The sequence below is a fragment of the Theobroma cacao genome, chromosome 10, assembly GCF_053813885.1.
Source record: "Theobroma cacao isolate CCN51 chromosome 10, ASM5381388v1, whole genome shotgun sequence".
In the NCBI taxonomy this organism is placed as follows: Eukaryota; Viridiplantae; Streptophyta; class Magnoliopsida; order Malvales; family Malvaceae; genus Theobroma; species Theobroma cacao.
The window spans coordinates 4651584-4678534 of NC_142648.1; the positions used below are offsets into that span (position 1 = coordinate 4651584).

Genomic DNA, 26951 nt, shown 5'->3' on the forward strand with positions numbered 1-26951 from the left:
TTGTGTATTAAATGTAAACCAACTAATAAGTAAAAACCCAATGACAAAAACAAGAGAAAAGCCATCTCATGAATCACATAAGAAAAACAACAACACATCAAAACTTGGAAGGAGGGATACAAAATTCCACAACTGACTCAACATTTAGGAAATGGGGAAGCAGTACAGCAATAGATTTTGTCTACATAATCAAGGCAACTCTAGTAAAAGAAAAACTTTCAGCTTCTCAAATTCTCAACAATCTTGGAGAGTGCTGAGTAAGTTCCAAAGACTGATGAAACTACTCCCACTGCTATAACTATTAAACAAAGTGTAGCCTGTAAAACAAGAAAAGGAAAGATTAGGAGAAAAGCCAGAAAGATAAACTAAGCATTCTATAAGATAAAATTTTATATGGATTCATGCAGGCTTTAAAACAACTCCTTATGGATTCAGTTTTTTTGTTTCCTTCTATTTTCTTTTGCACTGTTAAGTGGAAGACGCAGTAGGAGTTGCTAATTTTTGGAATTGTCACCGTATGTGTGTTTGTGTGTACGCACATGCTTATATATATACACGTTACATGTATTATGATCTTACCTGAATACGGGTTACTTTACCCCTCAGGATGCTTAAATAACAAGCAGGAGGAAGTATCAAGGTCTGCCATAGAAGTAATTATTCAAAGCAAATTAGTCTTTGATCTATATGTTTATTTTAAACAACTAGCTTTGTAAAGTGATAGAGAAGAATTTCCGTGATTCAAATGGCAGAAGGTAACTTACCACAAGCATTGTGAGTAAAGATCCTATCAATGACATCACCAAACCTGCAACAAAGGGACAAAATTTTCCCACGATGACCTAGAAATTCAATGGAATACCTAGCACTATCTGGATAATCCAACCTTACAACCAAAATGTTCTCTTAGTTCAAAATAGCAGATATGCAACAGAAAAGGTTTCTCTTTGAAGATGAATGGTAAATGCATAAACAAACACTAACAGACGCTTACCAAAGAAGGGGATGCTGAGACCAACAATCAAGGTTGAGATCACCAGTGATGTTCTGATTAAGATAGCATAGATGTGAGACTTGAGATGGCTTGACGATATCAACTCCTCAAGACTCATTGCCACCGGAGACATGGTTAATGCATATGTTAGGTCTAATTAAGGCAGAACATTTATTTTTTTAGATATGACAGCACAAATGCTAACTAAAAGGCAATGGCTAGACTTTGTTTAACTCGAGGGAATTAGGACTTTCTGATGATAACAGTTCTCTTACTGGAGAGGGCAATGAAAGAGGGAAAATGTCAAGAAAAAAAGATGGGAACAAGGTATTTACGCTTACTCATAGATCCCTCATTTTCCACAACAACAGTAAAGTTCTTGTTCCCAATTTTCTCTTTCTTTCTCATGCTTTCCCATTAGAGAAGGAGACCATGAAGTTTATGCCTCCAACTAGAACTATATTTCATTACCTAATAGGCTGATTCCAGGTAATAATGCAAAGAGCTATAATGAAAAAGATATTTGGTAAATGGGTTGACTACCTGCAAAAGAACAGAAAATAAATGAATTGTAGTTAACAGAAACAAAATGTTCATAAAATGCTATTTGAAAGTCTAAGCCTGGACTAGGCAAGAGTAAAGTGATAACTGTAAGATCTAATTAGTTGAAAAGGCTAGCCAGACAACTATAACATCATGAGAGTTAGCTTTTTCTCAACTTTGCATATAAGCAAGGTGTTTTGACATCTGTAAGTATCCCCTTTAGACCAGATATCAGCTCATTGTATTGCTGTTTCTCCAAAATTGGTGCATCAACGACATTTTCAAATAAGTGCAGTTCTACCAATCATTATAAGCACACAACCAAATGTCAAGAAAATCTGATAAGATGAGCATACCGTTGTCCACACAACAATCCTTGAAGCAATCAGATCTTTAGGCATGTTAAGAGTAAACTGCGATTCTGTTGCTTCTCCAAACATTGTGTACCCCATAATTGCGGTTCCAGCATACAACAAAGAATAGATTCCAAAACTGCAAGGAAATTAAAACCAAAGATGATAAGAGGAGCAGCATTTATAATCACAAAGAACCATTATGAAGGAATGATGAGGTGCATGGTTAGTAATCAACAATTTGTGAACCTTTTGCTTATGTTAATCATAGCATACACAATGCAGCACCTTGCATTATCAAAAAGAATAATAAACCCATTCGTTGAGCATAACTTTGAACCAGCTAAATCGATGCAGAGAGGTAAAAAGATCCCAGCAAGAGTAACAACACAAATCTCATTTAGCAAGAAAAAAATACGTGGCATTTTAGAGTCTCTAAGATAACAAATCGAACCGAGCAGCCATACTTTACCAAGCTAAGAGGACTGAAGGGAATTGATTTGGTTTTGCCATTGACGTATAGATATTGGGGAAAACAGCATGTCCTGAATAGCAGTAACCATCAAGCCCAACAGCAGCAGGAAGACTAACCAGGCTCAATGTAGTTCCTTTGTTAGAAAGCCAACTTGATCTACCAAGCCAACCCAAAACAAGCAGAGTACCACCAAGATTGATGCAATGACTCCACCAGCTGGAAACAGAGAAAGGACACACAAAGACAAACATCAAACTATGTGACATAGTATAGTGTGAAAGATAGGCTTGGGGCTGAAGAGAGTGCTACTAAGATCAACTGTACTGTGGATTTTCAGTTAGGATACATTACAGATCAATATGTTTCTTACAAGAGATATAACTAAGAACGCTGAGGTCTCGGAGCCAAACAGTGGGAAGAACAGCAAGGGTTGTCATCAATGCAAAGAGACCTTGGGAATTCAACTCAAATCCACCCAAACTGATATGTGCATTTGGGAATAAGGATGACAAGTTATCACCATCCAAAATTATATATTCAACGCAACAAGCCTGCACAGAAGACTGTAAGAGTAACCTCACTGGTAAAAAATAGAACATGCTCCAAAATATCTATGGGAATCACTACATTCTCCATGATGTTATGTAATCCAGTAAACAAGCTAAATATCATCAGAATTAGATAATAAAGGCACGTGATTCCAAAATGAAAACCCATGTAAGAGTAAAATCATAAGTTCATCAGGTTATGTAGAAACATTTGTTCAAAATATTTACCCCTCCAGGTTTTCATTTAAGTATGTAAAAGTCTTATTTATGAGGAAAAATAATAATAATAAAAGAGATTCAAACAAAAACTGGTATTCAATGAGGAGATATTTCTGAATATTGATTCAATGCCCGAGAATTCACTCTAGTTGAGGTTCTTTACAGCAAGTCAAAACCCAGAGAAATAGCTCTATGCCATAAGGAATGGTACTTGCAATTGAACCTCGAGGCTCTTGCCATTGGCTGAACAATTTTGATCATATTATTCTTAAATTATTCCTGTCAGAAGCTTCTAAATTTGCACAATAAAAATGATTTGGATCTCTTTGCTGATATATGAAAAGTAATGCCCTATAGCATATCTTAAAAATGTTGTAGCCACTAGATTTCCTTCATTGATGAACAAGGTAGAGACATAAGTTAAAATAGAATGGAAGACAGAACCGAAAATGTAGGACCCCAGGAATCTGTAAGCTGTGACCCCTCTTGGAATCTTAGCTTACAGATTCTTAAGCATAACTAGACAGCTATTGGATTTATCATACAATACTCAGAAAAGCCAGCTGTACTTACATATAACTCCACGTATAATATTATCTGCAACCACAGGAAAAACAAGAGCAAAAAATGACAATCAGTGATCATTCAGTCTTTGTAAACTAATGCTTATTTTAATTTGCCAATTTCCCAGTTTCTAACTTATAAAATAAAATAAAAAGAAATAAGACCCAAAATATATAAAAATTCATTGACATAGAAAATGACTGCCTGTAAGGATTTTAGAGTAAATTTGATCTAGAAAAAAACATGAAATAAATTAAAGTTTGGCTTTGTTGCTTTTGGTTCCAAAAACAAAAATATTATAAGGAGACACATTGAGATACAAAAGTAAATAATACACATAATATCTAAAAATATTTTTTAAATTTTTTTAAAAAATTAAAATATATGATTTTAATTAAGCGAAATAAAAAAATAAAAAAATATTAGAATTTTCATGAATAATTTAGAAATTTTTTAAAATATCATGTTCAAATAATATTTATAAAATATTAAAAATTTCAAATATTTTTTTAAAACAAAATGCATGAGTTTACCTTTATATAAAACAATTCTATTAAGATTTACATTAAATTTTAAATAATTATGATATTACTTATTTCTATTATGTGTTTTTATTTTATAACAAATTCTCAAATAGTATAAATTAGATAATAAAATACAATTAATAAATATATTAACTGCACGGAATCTTAGAATTACCGAGAGGTCAAGTTCACCAGCAGTGCCAAATAGGGCTTGACCAATATCTGCTATAGTAAAGAACAGAGGTCCCTTTTTATCTAACAAAGGGTGAAAAGTAAAACAAAATTTGATTTTCTTTTCTTATTATTGATGATTTTCTATCTCAAGTTTTGATTCAAAGGTTTCACTAACTAAATTAGTTGATACTTTCAGTCATTACCTTTTCAGTTTAAATATGAGCTTGTTTGCTTGTCAAGCTGGTCAGACCAACAACTTCAATATTGCTCAATTGCTAGCTTTAATTTAATCACTCTGACAATAAGAAAAAAAAAACAAAACCAAAGAATACATCCGGATGAAATGAATGATGATATATCAGATTATTGTTAAAAGCTTGAACTATGTCAAGTACCTTGGGAGACGATTTAATCAAAAGTTTACAAGACATTCACAATTAAAACAGGAAAGGGAAATGAAATTTTAGGATGTAAACTACTACATGAAAGAAGTAGCAAGAATCTTTTAGTTAAAAACCACATCTGACTTCAATCACGAAAGCAGTTGGTTTTCAATTCTGCTTAAACGAGTTTATGCGTAGAGCACTCCTTATGTGTGAAAACGCCTACCTGGCATGGAATTGGAATTGTGGTTGTTATTGGCCTCTAATGGTTCCAAAGAGACAGGAATTGGTCTCCCCATCATACACCAAAATCAAGTCTATGAACAATGTTTTATCATCCTCTATGTTGCTGTGACAATCCGAAATATAAGATGAAGCATGTGGAAAATGCTGTGAAGACATTCAGCCCCTTGCTCAAGCCAGTAGTAGACCACTTGAAATTTTCATGGCGCATACTCTTAAAAAAAGCAAGCTTCTATGTTAGCTCCAAAACAGAATAAATCTAGATGCAGAAGGAACATAACTAATTAGCCAATTTTTCTTTTTTCTGTTGGAATGGCACTAACAGCCAATAATCAACTCAAGTTTGAAACAATTTTTTGCAAGTAAAAGGAAGCAAGTGATGAAACATACCTGAAACAGCATATGGCAGCCTCGAATGCAATGCACAAGAATTGAAGATCACTGTTTGCAGGTCTGCATACTTTCTATCCCAGAAAGCAGAAGTCAACTCCATATTATGGAAACATAACTTTCAGCACTAACCAGAGAAGCATCAATGTTAGCTTTAGTTGTGTCAGACATCAGTACAGCAATCACAAAAGTATTTGTTCAAGTTACAAAATTTGTTCTAATTGTAACTGTGTACTAATGACTTAACCTAGTCTGTATAGCATTGTCAATTTCAAAATAGTATGAAATTTCTTGAAAAAGGAACTTCAAAAGTTTGATAATAATAATTAGTTACTCGCACGAGTTACCTGCATTTGATTTGTTGTAGGTCCTTTAGTGGAAGAGCCAGAGAAGAATGTACCAGATAAGATATCTGTTAAGAATGTGGTGAAATACTTTTAATTGGCTATTAAAGAGAACCAACGAATAGCAAGTAGTGAGACACGAAGAGTTGTGAGCCTTTATTATACAGCAAAAAACACATCTTTATAGAGTAAACCCCCATAAAGCCTAAAGTTACCCTGCCTTTGCGAAGTTTTGTGAGTTACTGAGATCTCCAAAGTCCAAACTCTGATAGTACATCTTAATAACTTTGAAAACTCTGAAAGGATAATAGAAACAGTATTAAAAAGAACTAAGCAATTTAGAGTCATCATTGAGACGGAAAATAATGAAAATAATAAAGTGATATAACCTTGATAAAAACTTATAAACAAAGGGAACAAAGACCTGTCCATGACTATTTCATTTCATCACATGGCTGTCAATTTTCCAACAGAACATGTGAAGAGTTAGGTGAAATTCTGTCCACTCTCCCTCTAGAATCCACAAGAAAAGAAGAATTCCTTAATCTGCTGGAAACAAGCAATTTCAACATCCCTTTTACTGGTATGAAGAGATAACCAACATGCAACAACATTAAGGGAAGTGAACAACTTAAATCTTTCACTGATACTAGAGTTGAGAACACTTTAAATTGTTGTTTTCCAGAAAAAAGTGTCATAGTACTGAACTGATGAAACAGACTATATATACCAGCTGCTGGCATCTTCTCCATTTGGACAACAACTAATGCTTGTTATGCAAGTACTTGATGCCATCATTGCCTTTCTCATTTCAGGGAAGGATGCTGATTGCGGCTTAAATGTCCAAACGAACATACTATAAAGTCAATGCAAGTATACCGTGAGTTCAGAAGTAAAACTAACTAAATGTCCAAAGTAGCATGAAGCAGAGGACATAATCCACATGTTAACACACAGCTGTCTGTGAGTAAAGTTGCTGTGTTAGTGACGTATAATAATTGATTATTGACAGATAAATTTCTTGATTCATTATGAACGCTGGAATTGCGAAGGGAAAAAAAAGCCTACCTGGTTTTTGTCATATCTGAAAAGACAGTTCTTCTTTCTTCAACTTTTTAGTTTAGAAGAATACAAGAAATGCATTAAACAGAACAGGCTAGCCAATCTTCAGAAAGATTGCAAGAAATTTGAGGTTGATGCTATGCTTGTTGATCACAGTTGCTAACACAAGATTGTTGCAAGAAAACCTCAAATTTGTCAAGAACATAGGGATAAAAAAACCTGGTAAAAATTCATTAGATGAGTGTCAGCAATGATCAGTATATGCAGGAGTAAACCAAATACACATTATGTGAAAGAAAGTTCTAGAAGGTGCAAATAAACCAAAGGCACATTAAGTTGCGAAAAAATTGAAAATGATGTAGAAATAAAACAAGAAAAGATAAGCTCATAGTTAATACAAACAATAAAGAGTGCAAAAGAATACCTGAGTGAATTAGGCACCTCTTCATAGGAATGACACTATACTAGTTCCTTGACCTGGGAGCATAGCAATCTTTAATTTTCAAATTGTGCAGACCACAAAGCAGTCCCTGAAAAGGCGATGAATCAAATTCAACCAACAACAATACATGGATTGCTGCAATTTGAAGTTAACCCACACACATATTCTCAAGTTTCATTCAAAGGGAAAAATATCAATTTAGCTTAGGACAATTATAAGTAAAGTTCTTCAAGATAAGCCCCAACATCCTTCGTACCCATTCCTGCCATTGTAAGATTCGTTAAAACCTTGATGCTTCATTTGGAAACAAGAATTTGAGAGGGTGTATTCGAATTGATTTGTTCTTCATTTTTGTAACTATTACTGTAGTCATTACATTTAAGAGAGTAAAAAAGGATGTATTTGGAATTCGCTTTTCTATCTAGGTATTTTAAATTCACTACAAAAGAGATATTTTATAAATCCATATATTTGACTGTAATTAGAAAACTCATATATTTATGAGTATTACCACATAACTTTTACAACATTTGAAATCCAAATCCATCTTCTCAAATATATATACTCTAAATGCAATCTAAAATTTCATGGAACCTAGATGGCTTTGTTGCTCAAGCAACGTAACCATGGAAGTTACAATACTACTTTGAGAAGGAAAGTTACCATGCAACTAAAGAATATGGTAGTCATTGATTTCATACTGTACTAGAGAGGAAGGAGTCGAAACCTGTGCACACCATCATTCCAGCTCTAGGAAGTCCAAATTTGAAGTGAAGTATGCAGTGCTTGATGCGAATATGTTGACAAAAACTTTCATGCAGATAATTCTCCTTAGAAAAATGAGGCCCTGTAGCCCCAGGCTGAAGCAAATCGTGCAAGATGAACATCAGTTGAATGGGAATCATAGATTAGAATTTGCAACTAAGAGTCAAAAGAAGGAAGCTAGCAGGCTGTAAAACAATTTGCAGCAAATTAACCATGTGATCCCTAGTGTTATGAAAGAAATAAAGAATTTGGCATTAGAATGCAAGAAAAGATAAGCTTTTCTTTCTTCATTTTCTTTTTCTTTTTAGCTTTTCATGAAGACTTAATCCAACAATGAATAAAATTGTTACAAGAACAAGAGCATAATGCACTGTCAACAAAATGGTGGAAAAACAAATAATACATAATTCATAGATATTACTCTCACAAACAAAAAACAATAAAAATAAAAGGAAAAAAAAATGAGAACGCAGTACACAAACCTCAATCAATTAAAAATTTTTGAAAGAAAAATCAATAAATGTTTATGTAAAATAAATGGAGAATGGACAAGGGTTAGTGAAATTAAATGAAAATGAATGGAGTACCTGAGTCAGATTGCGTTCATCATGCCCAATCATCAAATGGTCACCGGTCTTGAAACATATATAGTCCTGCTAAATAATGAGTTGTCCGTCATTCTCAATGACAGGCATGTGGGAAGTCTTTGGCCAATCTTAACCTTCCTTCTTTTCGCAATTTCTTCCAGCAGCGGACATTTTACAAGGAATAAAGAAGAAAGGGAGATAGGAAGCCCCTTTGCTGGCATGGATTGGAGCATCGGACACTCTGAGATAACCAATGTGCGAAGAGAAGTGAGGTGTTGAAAGCCCTTGTAGTCCAAAAACTCAAGATTTGGAAGATTGCCTATGACGAGACGAGTAAGAGTAGAGGGCAGCATATGTTCATCTGGGAAAGACTCTATCTCTTCTGCATCAAAGATTCGGAACGTTGTAAGTGAAGGGAGTCTTTCCAAACCCCAATCCTTCCTGCCCGCAATTAGCTTTTCACTTCTTCTAATTGCAATAAGTTTTAATTTGGAGGGTAAACCCTCCTTTGGAAATGACTCAATTTCCGGACAATACTGTATTGAGAAATACTCAAGGGATGGAAAGAGGGATTGCATTTGCTCAGGCAATGACTTCAAATTTTTGCAATCGATAAGATAAAGTAATGTCAAATTGGTGGCAGAAAATCCGTCTTCGGGAATAGATATAAAATTGGGGCAGGATTCGATTAGCAATCGATTGAGACATGCATGATGCTGGTGAGGGCCCTCTAATGCACGAAACGACTTCAAGCCTTCGCATGAGTCGATATCAAGAAGATTTAGCTTAGGGAATGATCCTATTGGGAAAGATTCTAGTGGATGATGGCAGTTGCCTCTTATGTCTAAGCGTTCAAGGGATGTATACAAGAGGATTTTGGAATAATCCAACGCATTACAGTCACGGATCCACAATTCCTTTAGCGTAGTAGGTAGACTACCTTCAGGAAGAGATTTGAGGCCATAACAATGCCATATTTTCAACTTTTCAAGATGAGTGCAGTGTCGCACCATCTGCTCCAATATGGAATCATTCATTTTCAATTCGTAAATGTGCAACTTTCGAAGCCCACAAGGCAATGGCTCCCATTGCAATGCATCGCATTCCTGTAAGTCAAGTTCGGACATGCTTGGTGCCCTTGGAAGCAAGCCTCCAAGCTTCCCACATCTCTCAATCTTAAGTTTCATTAAAGAAGGGAGGTATTTGGGCAAAGACTTGGTTAACTTGGGACAATCTACCATGTATAACTCTTGGAGAAGACAGAAAGCTCCGTCTTTCAAACAAAACCATTCTTCCCACTCTGGCATATTCTTGAATCTGAGAATTTCAAGAGATCCAAATGGTTTACTCGAAGCATCACCCTGCCCATAGAACTCATCACCCACTGTTACTACTTCAGCAAACCCTTCAATGGAGAGAGATTTCAAAGATGATAATTGCCCAACCGGTGGCAAGAACGAGCAAAATTTACAATCTATCAATTGCAAAGATACTAGATTTGAGAAGGAAGAAAGCCCCACCCATTCCGGAAAATTTGTATCTCTATAAAACTCAATAGCAAGATGCTCCAAGTTTGTGTGAGGCTCCAGTTGTTCAAGTATTTCTCTATCATCATTTCTATGACAATCCCCACTCCATCTCAACACCAACTCCTTAAGGTTTATCTTCTCCTTCAAATTGGCATCTTTGGCATCCCTATGGCAAACAACATTTTGTAAATTTGAAATGGCAAGTCCTCCACGTAGATTCTCGAGCTTTCCCAGCTCACTTATGCTTGAACCATTTTGCTCACCCAAAACAAAATCTGTTAATGTTCGAAGATCTTTCAATTTATCCATTCCTGGTGGCATCCTTACTAGCTTGGTACCCCTGATATCAAGATGATGCATGTTGATCAATCTTCCCATGTCTTCAGGCAACTCAACAATCGTTTTGCACTCAAATAAGAGTAACGTTTGCAAATTATATAATGTAGTCAAAGAGTTCGGTAACCTTTCAATTGAAGTTTCAGATAGATCCAAATATCGTAATTGCTTTAATTTTCCAATTTCTTCTGGTAATTCATTGATATTATGATAACGAGCCAAAGAAAGCACTCGTAAGGATCTAGATTTTACGATCAAATCATCCATTATCACATTAGTAACATAACAATGCCGGGTCCATGACTTTAAAGTTAAGAATGTATGCAAACCTTTTGCTTCAGGTAAAGCCTCAAATTTTTTAAGTGCATCGTATTCTTCTTGGACATTGGATAAATAACGAGTCTTTTTAGTTATTTTACATGAAAGTCTATCACCACCATCCAATCTACAAATGAATTCTCCAGACACAAATTCTGCTAAGTCACTAATTAGATCATGCATGACAAAGCAAGACTTATTCCCACTTAATTGTTGAAAAAATGACCTGGATGTTAAATCTTTGAAGTACTCATTACCAAGTTCCTCCATATTTCCTTTTTTTCCAGAGTATGCTAAAAGATCTTCAGCCATCCATAACCGAATGAGTTCTTCTTTTCTGAATTCATAATCTTTAGGAAAAATTGAACAATATGCAAAGCAACGCTTTAAATGAGAAGGAAGATAATAATAACTTAATCTGAGTGCTGGAAGAATATCATCTGTTATGTCCCACAAACTGCTGTTTAATACTTTGTTCCAATCCTCAACATCTGTTCTACAACGAAGCAGACCTCCAAGTGCTTTTGCTGCTAAAGGGAGGCCTTTGCATCTTTTGGCAATTGCTTCACCGATTTCCTTCAAATCTGGATGCATGCTTGGGCTTGTATTAGCAAATGCATGTTTTGCAAATAACAACCAACAATCCTCATCAGATAAGATACTAAGATGATAAGTTGGAACAGTCCTCATAATGGATGCGACATTTTCACCACGCGTTGTTACAACAATCTTGCTGTTTTTCGTCCCAGCATTGAAAGGACTTCTCAGCTCTTCCCAATCAACATATTTCTCGTTCCAAACATCGTCCAAAACAAATAAAAACTTCTTTCCCAACAGCTTCCCCTTTAGTTTAAGCTGAAGCTGATTTAGGTTCTGACTACCATCACTGCTAGAAGTGATTTCTTCAAGAATGGTTTTGGTTATCCTTAAAGCATCAAATTCCTCTGAAACACACACCCATGCTTTGACGTCAAACCATTCCGCCACTCTCTTGTCATTGTAGATCAATTGTGCAAGGGTGGTTTTACCAACCCCGCCCATACCCACTATTGGAATCACATCGATCTGATTTGCACTTGCATATTCCGGGTTCAGCAACTCCATGATCGCTTCTTTTTCATCATGTCTACCATAAACACCGGATTCATCCACCAGAGAAGTTGCAGGTAGTCTTTGAATTGACTTTTCTCCTCTACTTTCTTTCAAACCCAGGATGTCTTTTTGGTTGACTAAACGTTCTAGTGTCTCAAGGATTTCTTCTAGTTTTGATCCCATCCCGCTATTGAAAGGATTGAGAGAAGAGAACAAGCTACGTACCTGCTTTGCAATACTAGTCTGATCCTCGGATTCCAACCTGCTTCGAAGAGCTTCGGTAGCGATCTCATCAAGGAGGTCCTCCGCATCATAAACAGCATCTTTGAGCTCATCAATCCAGCTTCTCACATTTGGGTTCGTGATTTGCTTATTTTCAGCATCATCCAGCACTGCTTTAACTGACATCAATGCTGGTTTCAGTTTCTTCAGCAGCCCATCTTCAAGTTTCTTTCCCTTAAAAAGATTCAAAACATCCGGAGAAGCAATCCTCTCGACCAGCAACTCGATGGAAGCAGTGAGAAAAGCTTCACCCACCAAAGCCATTTTTTTTTTCGGTGATTAAAGAAAGGTTTGAAGAAGATCAAAGGAATTGATTTGCAAAGAATGAAATGAAGAGTGGGTTTACTGAAGTGAAGGCAATGAGGACTTGGCACTAATAGATTAGGTGAAGTCAACGAAGACTTGAAGGTGAAATGAACATTGGTTATTTGGATTTTCTTTAATTTATTCTTTAAAAATAAAAAATGTGTATAAAATAAAAATATAAATAAAATAATCATATATGAAGAAGAGATTTTTAAATTATTTTGTGTGTTTTTTAGGAAGCAAAGAGATATTTAAAAACATAAATAAATGTTTCATACAGACACGTCTATTAGTATAAATATTATTTAACTATCTTTAAATGTCTTTATAATATATTAATTATATATTATTAATATAATTAAATTTCAAGACCAATCAAGGCTTGAAAAGCTTAATGGTAGTCCAATTTGTACTTTAATTCAATTATTAAGAGCTTATTCTCCATCAAATTTAAAAACTTTCTTCTTCTCTGCCAATGTAAAATTGTGTATTACATGTAACCCAACTAATAGGTAAAAACCCAATGACAAAAGCAAGAGAAAAGCCATCTCATGAATTCTGTTTGATCTCTTTTGTGTAAATCACATAAGAAAAACAACAACACATCAAAACTTGAGAGTAGGGATACAAAATTCCACAACTGACTCAATATTTAGGAAATGGAGAAGCAGTACAGCAATAGACTTTGTCTACATAATCAAGGCAACTCTAGTAAAAGAAAAACTTTCAGCTTCTCAAATTCTCAACAATCTTGGAGAGTGCTGAGTATGTTCCAAAGGCTGATGAAACTACTCCCACTGCTATAACTATTATACAAAGTGTAGTCTGTAAAACAAGAAAAGGAAAGATTATGAGAAAAGCCAGAAAGATAAACTAAGCATTCTATGAGATAAAATTTTATATGGATTCATGCAGGCTCTAAAACAACTCTTTATGGATTTAGTTTTCTTGATTCCTTCTATTTTCTTTTGCACTTTTCAGTGGAAGATGCAATAGGAGTTGTTAATTTTTTGAATTGTTACCGTATGAGTATTTGTGTGCACACGCATGCTTATATATATACATGTTACATGTATTATGATCGTACCTGAATACGGGTTACTTTACCCCTCACGATGCTTAAATAACAAGCAGGAGGAAGTATCAAGGTCTGTTGTAGAAGTAATTAGTGAAAGCACATTAGTCTTTGTTCTATATGCTTACTTCAAACAACTTGCTTTGTAAAGTGATAGAGAAGAAGTTCCATGATTCAAATGGCAGAAGGTAACTTACCACGAGCATTGTGAGTGAAGATCCTATCAATGACATCACCAAACCTGCAACAAAGGGAGAAAATTTTCCCACGATGACCTAGAAATTCAATGGAATACCTAACACTATCTGGATGATCCAACCTTACAACCAAAATGTTCTCTCAGTTCAAAATAGCAGATATGCAACAGAAGAGGTTTCTCTTTGAAGATGAATGGTAAATGCATAAACAAACAATAACAGACGCTTACCAAAGAAGGGGATGCTGAGACCGACAATCAAGGTTGAGATCACCAGTGAAGTTCTGATTAAGATAGCATAGATGTGAGACTTGAGATGGCTTGACGGTATCAACTCCTCAAGACTCATTGCCACCGGAGACATGGTTAATGCATATGTTAGGTCTAATTAAGGCAGAACATTTATTTTTTTAGATATGAGAGCACAAATGCTAACTAAAAGGCAATAGCTAGATTTTGTTTAACTAAAGACAGAATTAGGACTTTCTGATGATAACAGTTCTCTTACTGGAGAGGGCAATGAAAGAGGGAAAATATCATGAAAAAAAAGGGGAGTAAGGAATTTAAGCTTACTCATAGATCCCTCATTTTCGACAACAACTGTAATGTTCTTGTTCCCAATTTTCTCTTTCTTTCTCATGCTTTCCCATTAGAGAAGGAGACCATGAAGTTTATGCCTCCAAGTAGAACTATATTTCATTACCTGAAAGGTTGATTCCAGGTAATAATGCGAAGAGCTATAATGAAAAGGATATTTGGTAAATGGGTTGACTACCTGCAAAAGAACAGAAAATAATTGAATTGTAGTTAACAGAAACAAAATGTTCATAAAATGCTATTTGAAAGTCTAAGCATGGACAAGGCAAGGGTAAAGTGATACTTGTGAGATGTAATTAGTTGAATAGGCTAGCCAGACAAATATAATATCATGGGAGTTAGTTTTTTCTCAACTTTGCATATAAGCAAGGTGTTTAGACAAGATATGAGCTCATTGTATTGCTGTTTCTCCAAAATTGGTGCATCAATGACATTTTCAAATAAGTGCAGTTATACCAATCATTATAAGCACAGAACAAATTGTCAAGAAAATCTGCTAAGATGAGAATACCGTTGTCCACACAGCAATCTTTGAAGCAATCAGATCTTTAGGCATGTTAAGAGTAAACTGTGATTCTGTTGCTTCTCCAAACATTGTGTACCCCATAATTGCAGTTCCAGCATACAACAAAGAACAGATTCCAAAACTGCAAGGAAATTAAAACCAAAGATGATAAGAGGAGCAGCATTTATAACCACAAAGTACCCTTTTTAAGGAATGATATGGTGCATGGTTAGTAATCAACAATTTGTGAACCTTCTGCTTATGTTAATCATAACGTATACAATGCAGCACCTTGCATTATGAAAAGGAATAATAAACCAATTGGTTGAGCATAACTTTGAACCAGCTAAATCGATGCAGAGAGGTAAAAGATTCCAGCAAGTGTAACAACACAAATCTCATTTAGCAAGAAAAAATACGTGACATTTCATAGTCTCTAAGATAACAAATCGAACAGAGCAGCTATACTTTACCAAGCTATGAGGACTGAAGGGAATTGATTAGGTTTTGCCATTGAAGTATAGATATTGGGGAAAACAGCATGTCCTGAATAACAGTAACCGTAGAGCCCAACAGCAACAGGAAGACTAGCCAGGTTCAATGTAGTTCCTTTGTTATGAAAGCCAACTTGGTCGACCAAGCCGACCCAAAACAAGCAGAGTACTACCAAGATTGATGCAACGACTCCACCAGCTGGAAACAGAGAAAGAACACACTAAGACAAACATCAAACTATGTGACATAGTATAGTGTGAGAGATAGCCTTGGGGCTGAAGAGAGAGCAACTAAGATCAACTGTACCGTGGATTTTCAGTTAGGAAACATTACTTATCAATATGTTTCTTACCAGAGATATAACTAAGAACGCTGAGGTCTCGGAGCCAAACGGTGGGAAGAACAGCGAGGGTTGTCATCAATGCAAACAGACGTTGGGAATTCAACTCAAATCCACCCAAACTGATATGTGCATTTGGGAATAAGGATGACAAGTTATCACCCTCTAAAATTATATATTCAACGCAACAAGCCTGTACAGAAGATTGAAAGAGTAACCTCACTGGTAAAAAATAGAACATGTTTTAAAATATCTATGGGAATCACTACATTCTTCATAATGTAAATATGTGATCCAGTAAATAAGCTAAATATCAGCAGATTTAGATAATTAAGGCACGTGATTCTCAAATGAAACCCCATGTTCAAAATCATAACTTCATCAGGTTATGTTGAACCATTTGTTAAAATTTATCTGCAATTTTGACCAAAAAAGAAAATAGAAACTTCTTTGTTTGGCCATTGATCAAAGTACTTACCCCTCCATGTTTCCATTTAAGTATGTAAAAGTCTTATAATAAAGGAGATGCCAACAACAAATGGTACTCAATGAGGAGATATTTGCGAATACTGATTCAATATGCCCAAGAATTCACTCTAGTTGAGGTTCTTTATAAACCCAGACAAATAGCCTATATGCCTCAAGGAGTGGCACTTGCAATTGAACCTAGAGACTCTTGCCATTGGCTGAACAATTTTGATCGTAGTAGTCTGAAATTATTCCTGACAGAAGCTTCTAAATTTGCATGGTAAAACCGATTTCTATCTCTTTGCTGACATATGAAAAGTGATGCCCTACAGCATATCTTAAAAAAGTTGTAGCCACTAGATTTCCTTCATTGATGAACAAGGTGGAGACATAAGTTAAAATAGAATGGAACAAAAAACCAAAAATGTAGGACCCCAGGAATCTGTAGGCGGTGACCCTTCTTGGAATCTTAGCTTACTGATTCTCAAGCATAGTTAGACAGCTATTGGATTTATCATACAATTCTAAGACAAGCCAGCTGTACTTACATATAACTCCACGTATAATATTATCTGCAACCATAGAAAAACAAGAGCAAAATTGACAATCAGTGATCTTTCATTCTTTGTAAACTAGTGCTTAAGTTAATCTGTCAATTTCCCAGTTTCTATCTTATAAAATAAATAAACAGAAAAAATACCCAAAATATATAAAAATTCATTGACATAGAAAATGACTGCTTGTATGGATTTTAGAGTAAATTTGATCTAGAAAAACAAAAAAAAATAATTAAAGTTTGGCTTTGTTGCTTTTGGTTCCCAAAACAAAATTATTATAAGGAGACACAATGAGATACAAAAGTAAATAATACACATAATATTTAAAAATATTTTTAAATTATTCAAGAAAATTAAAAAATATGAGTTTACTTAAGCTTAATAAAAGAATAAAGATATATTCGAATTTTCATGAATAATTTAGAAACTTTTTAAAATATTGTGCTTAAATAATATTTATAAAATATTAAAAATTTCTAATATTTTTTTAAAACAAAATGCAAGAGTTTACCTTTATATAAAACAATTCTATTAGGATTTATAATAAATTTTAATTAATTATAATATTACTAATTTCTATTATTTGTTTTTATTTCTATAACAAATTTTCAAACAGTAAAAATTAGATAATAAAATACAATTAATAAAAATATTAACTACAAGGAGTCTTAGAATTACCGAGACGGCAATTCTGCCGGCGGTTCCAAATGCGGATTGACCAATATCTGGGTAAGTTTCAAGCCCAGGCTCACTGTCCAGGCATTGGCGCAAGAGGAGTCCAGTGTAAAACGAAAGCACCGCAAACGTGAATAATATTATAAGCCCTAACCATCCTCCTTCCTTGGCAGCATATGGGGTTGAAAGGATTCCAACTCCACATAGCACATTGATGCCTGCATAAACCCAAAATGGAAATGACTAAGGAATGCTACAAATTTGATTAGACTGGAACACTGGAATCTGGCTTCATATTTAAGTAAATGTAAACTTCAGTTGCTTTTAACCAATATTGATTGTCTTTGTATATAATATAATCTATGGTTTGAATGATAATGATGAATGAATCTATTGTTGTAATCATAGTTCATTGACGCCTAATTTATATGGTTCCTGTTGGCAAGTTGATCTTTTTTCATGTGCCCCATGTGCAGTGGAAGTCGGGCCACCTCATCATAGTTCATTGAGAAATATATATCAGTTTGTTTTCATGTCCATATATGATGACATCAATGAGATATGGACAAAGACAATATGACAGACGTGAAACTTAGGAAAACAATATATTTTTTTCTACAATCAAAACATCTATTGGCTAAGGTATGCATGCCACATAAGCCAAGAGAGGGATAAAATGAAAACTATCAAGATATGGTAGACAAAGCTAAGCTCTAAGTTCAAGCCCTGTGTGGAGGGGGTGATGGTGACAAAAATGTGACCCCGCAGTTTTAGTTTTACTTGAAATGATGTGCTCCCAGATTCAACCCAATATGATTGGTTTTTTGTGGTCCTTTTTGATGAAAGGCCAACAAAGGGTTAGGGTTGGTGGCTGTAACAATTCTAAATGTGCAAGTGGCTTCATTAAAAGATAGGCTAGATGATACAAATTTAAAGGCCTTTTGGTCTATTCCAAGCCAATAATTCTCATTAGTTTAATAATAAGGATGTTTTCATACGGTAAAGTTAACAACTCCCTTCAAGTTCATACAGTTTCTTATAATAAAGGATTGCAGACATCCAGAACCACCCTGATCTTTTCCATTTCATGATCTGATTTAGGTGAACTCAGCCAAACCTGAATGTATGCAATCCTTTTGGAAGGATCCGTGACTAAATCAAAGTTGCTAAGAGTGGCAAGAAAACAGTCTTTCCATCACATTTACAGACAGGAAAATAAAGTTTATGCCATGCCTATAAATTTTGTAAGACAGATGCAATATACCAGCTTATTATGTGACCATGTGACAGATAAACTTTGGGGAATGGTCCAGAGTTATATAAACTAACCATTTAGCACAGCTTGCCCGTATGAGCTCTGGCGAGAAATTGGAAGTTCATGGGAGACCTTGGAGGTCTTGTCATCTACTCTGACAGATTGTCTCCTTGATGGAATGGGGGGTAAGAGAGAGTGCGAACTACGTCTATAAGGCTGTATTTGATCATCTACTGTTGGTACTAGAGGTTTTGTCACTGCAGATAATGATTCCGGGGTATGCCTTCTTGTCAACGATGAGGAAAGAAAGGAACTGCCTAATCTTGAAAGTGTAGGAGTGCCCAAGAACCCGATACTTGGAGATGGTACACTACTATACAAATCAATAGACTGCCTGGAAAATTAACAGAACCCTATCAGCAGTTGAAACTATAAGTGGAAGCAATGCCTCGTAGAAGCAATTTATCAGGCTTTTTCACATGATCCAACTCCCTGATACTATGCAGATTAAAGGTCCTATAACAGTTGCCATTTTCACATTACATTTCTCCTAAAACAGTATTAGTTTACTTTGGATCCAGGAATTTCAACTTATGTCAAATTTGGCAAAATCTTCCATACAAGAATGTACTTTATTTGTGTTCTTGAGGAAATTGTCTTGAATGTTCCAGCAGCAGAAGGAAGTACAATTGAGTGATCAAAAGTTAAATGAGAGAAACCAACTTTTTGTTGTGTGTTATTATAGGGTAAAAATCATACCATCAACCAATTTAAATAGTCTATCTCTTTTAGGGTCCCATAGAGGATTCATGTTTCCAATATCACCCGGGGTAGCATAATTCAATAATTGGAGATAAGATTTGTAGGCCAAAGTGTCACAGAGAAGCATCTCTTTTACAAACTTTTACAAAACACCCTTCCCTGATCTATATCATGAGTCTATCAATCAATCATAGTTTAAGTGCTTTCTTTCCCTTTCCAAAGATCTGCTTAAATCTGCCTGTATTTTCCCTGATTTCATTTTATACTCTTCTGTTTACCTTCTCCTATACCAAATTCACAAGCAGTTCTCATCAAGAAAAGCATATCCAAGTGGAAAGAGGAAAGAAAATATTAATGTTTCTTCTCGAGGTGATTCTTATCTTTTGATCCTGAAAATTAGTCAAAATAAATCTTTGGAAAAAGATAAAATATCCAGGCTGATATGAGAGAAAGCTTATGAGGGTGAACAGAAGAAAGCAGAGAAAAACAGAGCAGTAGGAAAATCATGAAAGCATATGAAAAGAGAAATGACCTGTAACTTTGAGGCCATGACGTGTTGTAGGAACTGGGTTTATTCTGCTGCTGGTTTTCAGCCGAAGAATCAGATACGTCAGATTCATTTCCATCATCTTCTCCTTCATGTCTGTTAAACACTTTCTCCTCATCTTCCTCATCTTCACTCTCAATGTAGAAACTCTGGTCCGAAACCGAGTTCTTCATTCTCTTGCAGCCTCAATCTCCTACAGCAAAAATCATGAAAACTCAATAGAAAACCAGGCTAATTGTAAGAAGGAATTGATTTTGAAAGCCTGTGAAATAAGAGGAAAAACCACATATTAGATACCTTCAATGGAAGTATTCAATTCTGCTTTATGATTGGCCTCTTTTGGCAGGTTGTTCTCAATAAATGTACCTATAAATGTTGATTAAATTGCATGAGGTAACGAGAGGGAATTGTTATATATTTATCTGTATGAAATTAAACAAACAAATAAATCAAGTCCTGAGAAAAAGAGAAAAAAAGATTAGTCAAGTTGTTCAGAAATGGTAAATTGATTTAAATACAGCAATAATGGTTCATAATTGTAAAGAATATAGTAATTCAGCAATAATAAGACAGTGATACACTCAAAACTTAAAACTTGCCATATTTCTAGGAACTTTGAAGCTTTCAAACTGAACTCTTGTGTCTGAACTGTTACGTTCTGTTTGGTTTCTGAGTACCAAAAGAGAAAAAATGGAAAAGGAAGAAGATTTCCTTTGTCTGTGGAAACTTTTGAATTCTTCAAATCATTTCTATATTCTTCATCTTAGATTTCTCAGCAACCAAACAGAAATCTTCAGAACATAAAACCAGAAAGAAACCAACTCCAAAAACAACCAAAAACACAAAAGATTTATTGTTTTTTTCTGTTCTTATTCTTTTCCCAAGAGATTATCTCAGCTACACCAAACAGAAACCATTTACCATACTACAAAACCTGTCTCCTTATAAAGACACTGCAATGGCTTCTTTATTTAAAAGAAACAAAGAATAGAATCAGAAAAGTGACCTTTCTCTGAACATCTGATACAAAAAGTGAACTGGGTTTTTTCTTGAATTGAGGATCTGTATCAATAAACACAAGAAAAGAAGAGCAACCACACAGAGAGAAACTGCTAGAAACAGATAAAAGTAGTCTGCTGGGGCTTACTTGTTTGAGTCGTTTCTCACAAAGATATGTATATAATAAAAATAACCTCTACAGTTTTTACATTAAATTTGTACTTGAATTATTTACATGAAGGATGATGAACAGGTGATTCATGAGGATAGAAACATATTAATTGATTAATTCCTTGTTGTTTACGGAAAAGTGCAAAGCTGTAAATGTCTGTCCCAATGAATTTTCCAGCCAAAGCCTGCTGCCTGTAGCTAGCTGACAAGTAATTTAAGCTGTAAGAATTTAAAAAGGAAACATTCAGTACTACTTGTTCGTTGCTTCTATTTTGTATTTATCTTAAATGTTCTGATAGAATTGGCCATAGATAATGAATTTATCCGTTTCGTACAAGCTAAATGTGCAGTTTCGTTAAGAACTCTGAAAGGAACAAACCACCACACAAACTTCACATGCATTTATGTGGTTCATAAAAAAAAAAATTCTTAATGATTTAAGTAAAAATGAGATTAGTTTATTTAATTTACATTTGATTCAATGATAATTATATGTATTCTTGATTTAAAGAATTAGATTTAAATAATTTGAATTCAGATTTATATTTAAGTGTAAGTTTTCGAGTTAAATTGTTCGATTCAAACCTAATTCCGTCAATGATATTGTATTAAGTCTGAATTAGTTAGAAAATGTAAAACTTTGATTGAAATCATTAATCAAGTTAATCATGTGAGTTCCTTTTATTTCAAATAATACTTGCAGGGTTTGGTAGGGTCTAGAGATTTAGAATCCAAAAAGCAGACAAAATTTGCTTGCCTTTCTTGTTAATTATAAGCCTCATACTGGACAAAATATACCGACTTTTAACTCTATATTTCTAGCTGAATATAGACATGCATGGGACCAAAAGCAATAATTCACTCATTCCCAATCTCTATGCAGCTGATATCTTGTACTTTTCGATCCAATTCAGAAAGAAATCTAATTCAAATTTGAAAAATATAATTAAATAATTCTCAAAAAATTAAAAAAGCCCAAACATAATCTAATTATGATCCTTGCCAATCTTTTGAAGGATTATTTAAGTAATTTAATTTAGAAATTAAGCTCAAAATTTGTAAATTTATAACTGTAATTCCTTTACCATTTAATTAAACTTTTTAATACAAGTTTAGGTATAATTATAAATCAATTCTTTTTTCATTAAATTTAATTTATGTGAGTTACTATTTATCAATTAGTTTTAAATTGAACATTTATCTTAAAAATTTTAATAATTAAAAATAAAAATTATGAAAAGGTAGAATAAACATCATATAGCTTGACTGTCTGTAGCAAACATTTCCCTAAGCAAACAATTCTGTGCTTCTTTAACCGCATGAGAGAACACAATTGCGTCGTTGATTTTCCGCTTCTCCCTGTGCTTCTTGTCCTTAGAAAACGATAAATTTAGTCACATAATTTGACAAATTCGTACCAAAAGGTAAAAACAAAAAAACAACACAATTAGATCATAATTACGGCAAGCGCTCCGATCCATATTAATTAAATCTCGAGACATTTCAATATTAAGAATTTGAAATTATTATATCTTAAAAATTTTAAATTTACATATTGAGATACACGGCACCAAAAGATAAGATTAGAGAAGATTATTTTTTATGAGAAATTAAAATCTTTAAATATAAAAAAAATTAATTGATCGATATTAGAAAAATAATTTCTGAAAATTTTACATTTAATTTTGCTTGGAACTCTAATGCCCAAAAGATTAACACTTTTAAAGAATTAATGCTTTTTATCTTTTTTTGTTTAAATGCAAAGTCTTAGTAGTAGTATTATAATATATACTATTAGTATTTAAAAGGAATAAGATAAATTAAGTACTATCTTTTTTTTTCCCTTTTATGAATACCCATTTGTCTCATAAAAATTATTTCTATATTCTCGAGGGGACACTGTAATAGCTAAAATTCGAGATTTGAAATTTTTATGAAAATTCCAAATTCAAATCCTGAAAAAAATGTTATTACAGAGTCTTTAAATCGTTCCCCATAACATAATATTTAATATTATTACAAAATTAATTTCATTTGGAAATTTGAGTAAAAAAAATTCCTTTTTGTTTTGGTACATAAAATAAATTACTTTTTCACCTAAAAGGCTAGAACATCTACCTACTTGACCAATCGTGTCGAGTCAAAAGAACAATTAATGCATAGTTGGAGAGAGCATTGTTGTATATGAGACAAGACATAGGCTCTCTGAATTACAGCCCCTTTTGAGTTGGTAAGAGATCAATTTTTATATATAATTTAGAAGGAAAACATAGATGTGCACATAATGTACATGACCAGAGATCCAATCTACATGCAAGCACAATATATTAAAAGAATGTTTTATTTTTTGTCGAAAAAAAATTATACTACTGGGTTATGTCCAAATCCAAGCACATGCATTGTTGGTGACTGTCAGCTGAATGGATAAGAATGCATGTCCAAAATCGATTTGGAAAAAAATCAAGCCCTCACCAATCGTGAATATGTTTCATTAATTTCAACCTGATATAAAATCAAAATAGACAAGATCAAAAAAAGAAACAACATGCACAGAGATGACACATTGAAACTGATCACTCTACAGACTGGGAGATGTCCTGTCGTTATCCATCCAATGTACGAGAACAAAGAGAGAGAGAGAGAGAGAGAGAGAGAGAGACAGACGAGTTTTCTCCCTACAATTAATTAATAGTTTTGTTATATATTACTCATTCTACTTTTGCCTTTTTTATTCTTTTTTTTTTAGTTTTACTTTTTAACATTTGTGGAAATTATTACTTGTTTGGTGTGATCTAGCAAATTCGTTGCCTTCTTCTTTTTTTGCTTATTATTTTTAATAATTACACTTTGATATTTTTACTCATCTTATGGAGTAAATAAATACTCTTATATTCAAACATCTTCGTAAAATGTTAATATTAGATATCATATGTACAATCGATGAGAAATTAACTTAGTTGGTAAATTCTCCCACTTGAGTGAATTTTTAATTTGAGTCTTATTGAGATAGAACCCTTCATCAGCACTAATGTTGAAGTATTATATTTTGAAATATGATACATCTTATCTTGACTTTGTATCTACTTTGAAGTTCTTTTTTATTTTACCAAATATAAGATGCACAAATCTTTTGCTCTACCTTAAATCACCTCTATCCCTAACTTAAACTTATGCAAGAATGTGATTTTGTAATGCCCCTGACTTTTAATGAGATTAAGATGGTAATTTACTTGGTGAGCTTAGGAGAAATTAGGTTCTATTGAAAAAGTATCGATACATCGAGAATAGGTATCAATATTTATATGAAAGAATGCCTTGGGAAGTATTATATGTGAAAAGTATCGATACATTATACAAATATATAGATATTTTCATGTAATAGTGCAAAAATAAATATAATGGTCTCTAGTTGAACGGTCCTTTTATTTTCTTTCCAACTCTAGACACCCTCAACTCCCCTCTCCCAATCTAACTCCAAAATATGTCTAGAGGTGGATTCAAGTTGAAATTGAGCAAATTAAAGTAAGTATTACCCATTTCTAGGTGCATTGACCGATTGGTTCTTTTGAATTTGTGTTTCCACTAAGAGATATGTGATTTTCCTCCTAAGTGATAGGGTTGTTGAGTTGAGTGCCTTGGAGGAAGCTCACCAAGCTAAGTGTAGTTGAGTGCCTTGGAGGAAGCTCACCAAGCTAAGTGTAAGTTGAAATGAGTTAGTAATAATGTGAATTGTGTAAATGAAAAAGTTTTTGGGTTGAGCTAAAGTCAAGATGTGTGTATTATGCACTACAAGGATTATGGATGGAAATGGGTATCAGAAAAATATTGATTGTTGTGCATTGGTTTAATGCTAGATTGCATTGGAGCTCCAAAGTCTTGTAATTAGGGAGCCCGGTTAGCTGGTTTGGCTATTGTGTTGGTTGAGCTACAGTGTAGGTGGCAGAGTGGATATGCATTCTAAAAGTTTCACGAAATGCACGAAAAGCTTCAAGTATGATTAAGCTTAAATGTTTTCAAAATGTACAAGGGAACAAGCTTGTGTATTGATACTCTATGCTGATGTATGTGTTCTTGACTAACACGTGAACTTGATGTGTTAAAAACTTATAAGTATCGTACTATGATGCTATATATGTTATTGAGTTGATATGTTGTTATGTTGTAAGCTTATGAGCTACTGTTATGATGATGTGTTGAGAGATTGTGACATGTGTATTGAATGACATGGTAGCTAAGGCTAAATATAATATGAGGTCAGTGGCTATATGCACTGGATAGTGATACAGTGTCTTTTGATAGTGAGGGGAAAATATCACTATCTCGCGTTTAGGAATGCTGAGATTCCCTAGACAGTGAGGAAAAAATATCACTATTTTGTGGTTGAGCGTCCCATGGAGTAGCTCAATTCCCTTGATAGTGAAGAGGAAATATCATTATCCCATGGTTAGTAAGTCCCATAGAAAGGTATAGAAATTGTTTAAGTGTAATCCGACATTCTGATGTTGTGAATCCTAAGTGAAATAGCAAGTTTGGAAGTGTTTTCTTGATGATTGTGATGATTGATAAGTATGATTGAGTTTATAAGTGTAGAAATGTGTTAATTAAGATTAAGGTGTTGAAAAAAGTGTTGACAAGGTTGAGTTTTTGAATGGAATGATATAAACGGGTTTAACAATCAAAAATTTCAGAAAATCTGTAAATTTTAAATGAAGTATCAATACCTCTGAAAATGTATCAATATTTGTTCATTAGGATAAGTTACTAGGGTATTTTGGACCAAATGTATCAATACATTTCGTAAAAGTATCACTACTTATGTTCTGTTTTTGGATGAATGATGGTTATAGCTGGTTTGTTCATGAAAACATTTTCCCACTAGTATTGATCACCTCACTGAGTAAAGAAAGGATGTTTTTCAATTGATATAATTGTTTAAGAGTGAAATATTGACATTGCATCATGGATTTGACTTGTGAGCAAAACTGAATGGTTTCAAAGAAGAAGAGCATTGTTTATAAACTCTCTTTCGCTTATTACTTGTTCCCCTCAAACATACTTCACTAAGTTATACCCACTATTTTAAATTCCCCATTTCTAGATCCAGAGGTAGTTAGATCTTAGATACTCTTGAAGGAATCCAAGTACATCTTTGGTAAATTCGAGACCATGACATTCGGTAGTTATCTCCTCATTTGGAGTCACTCCGCTGATCATCTGGTTATTTTGGCCATTTGGTCTTGTGCATATATATTGTGGGTTATGGGATATGCATGTAAATTGTATAGTATATGGTGACATAGCCACGAGTTGGCAAATATGATACGATTTTGTGTAAACCCAATAAAAAAACTAAACTTTCAAAAGAGAAACGAATTTTAAGTAAATCAAAATTTTTGAAATCAAAACCTAAAAATTAGATGTTTAAGATAACGAAACCTTACCTCTAGGAGTTTTTAAAACGAAAATCAGAACTCAAATATGAGTTTATAAATGCTTGAAAATGATTTAGAAAGATGAGAGGGAGTGTAGAGGGATCAGAGAGAAACATAGACTGAGAGTATTGAGAGAAAGTGTTTAAACCATTTAAGGAAAGTTTCTTGAGGTTTAGGGCTTTAAAACAATTGTGAAAAGTCTATTTTTCTTTTATTTTTCAAATTCATAATGTAAATATCAATACTTTTCTTTTTTGATTACTCATTAACAAATATTGATACTTATTCATTAGGATCATTTTTGGATTTCAAGTGCCGATATCTCATGAACATGTATCCATACTTTTTGTCCATAATATAGTTTTTAAATTTAAAATAAAGCCTTTTGACACTTTCTAGGTCCC

At 33.9% G+C, this 26951-nt stretch overlaps 1 protein-coding gene and 1 pseudogene across 8 annotated transcripts; both read right to left on the minus strand.

Moving 5' to 3' along the window:
• Positions 1–104: 104 nt before the first annotated feature.
• LOC18586455 (amino acid transporter AVT1C-like) lies at positions 105–21332 on the minus strand. 8 transcript variants are annotated; one of them, XM_088802723.1, is made up of 14 exons: positions 20952–21332; positions 20243–20401; positions 19931–20138; positions 18711–19030; positions 17385–17599; positions 16698–16721; positions 15694–15874; positions 15320–15539; positions 14853–14988; positions 1514–1537; positions 995–1136; positions 765–808; positions 580–642; positions 105–317 (listed from the first exon to the last, which is right to left on the minus strand). In XM_088802723.1, the coding sequence occupies exons 3-14, from the start codon at positions 20116–20118 to the stop codon at positions 219–221; spliced, it is 1656 nt and encodes a 551-aa protein (XP_088658849.1). In that variant the 5' UTR covers positions 20119–20138; positions 20243–20401; positions 20952–21332; the 3' UTR covers positions 105–218. The 8 variants fall into 8 exon arrangements, with proteins under 8 accessions (XP_088658849.1, XP_088658848.1, XP_088658852.1 ...); XM_088802722.1 differs by lacking the exon at positions 1514–1537 and adding an exon at positions 14496–14519 and having other exon boundaries at positions 20952–21331; XM_088802719.1 differs by lacking the exons at positions 105–317; positions 580–642; positions 765–808; positions 995–1136; positions 1514–1537 and adding exons at positions 13023–13298; positions 13561–13623; positions 13746–13789; positions 13976–14117; positions 14496–14519 and having other exon boundaries at positions 20243–20311; positions 20952–21318.
• LOC108660476 (putative disease resistance RPP13-like protein 1 pseudogene) lies at positions 8680–12652 on the minus strand (annotated as a pseudogene).
• Positions 21333–26951: the final 5619 nt, after the last annotated feature.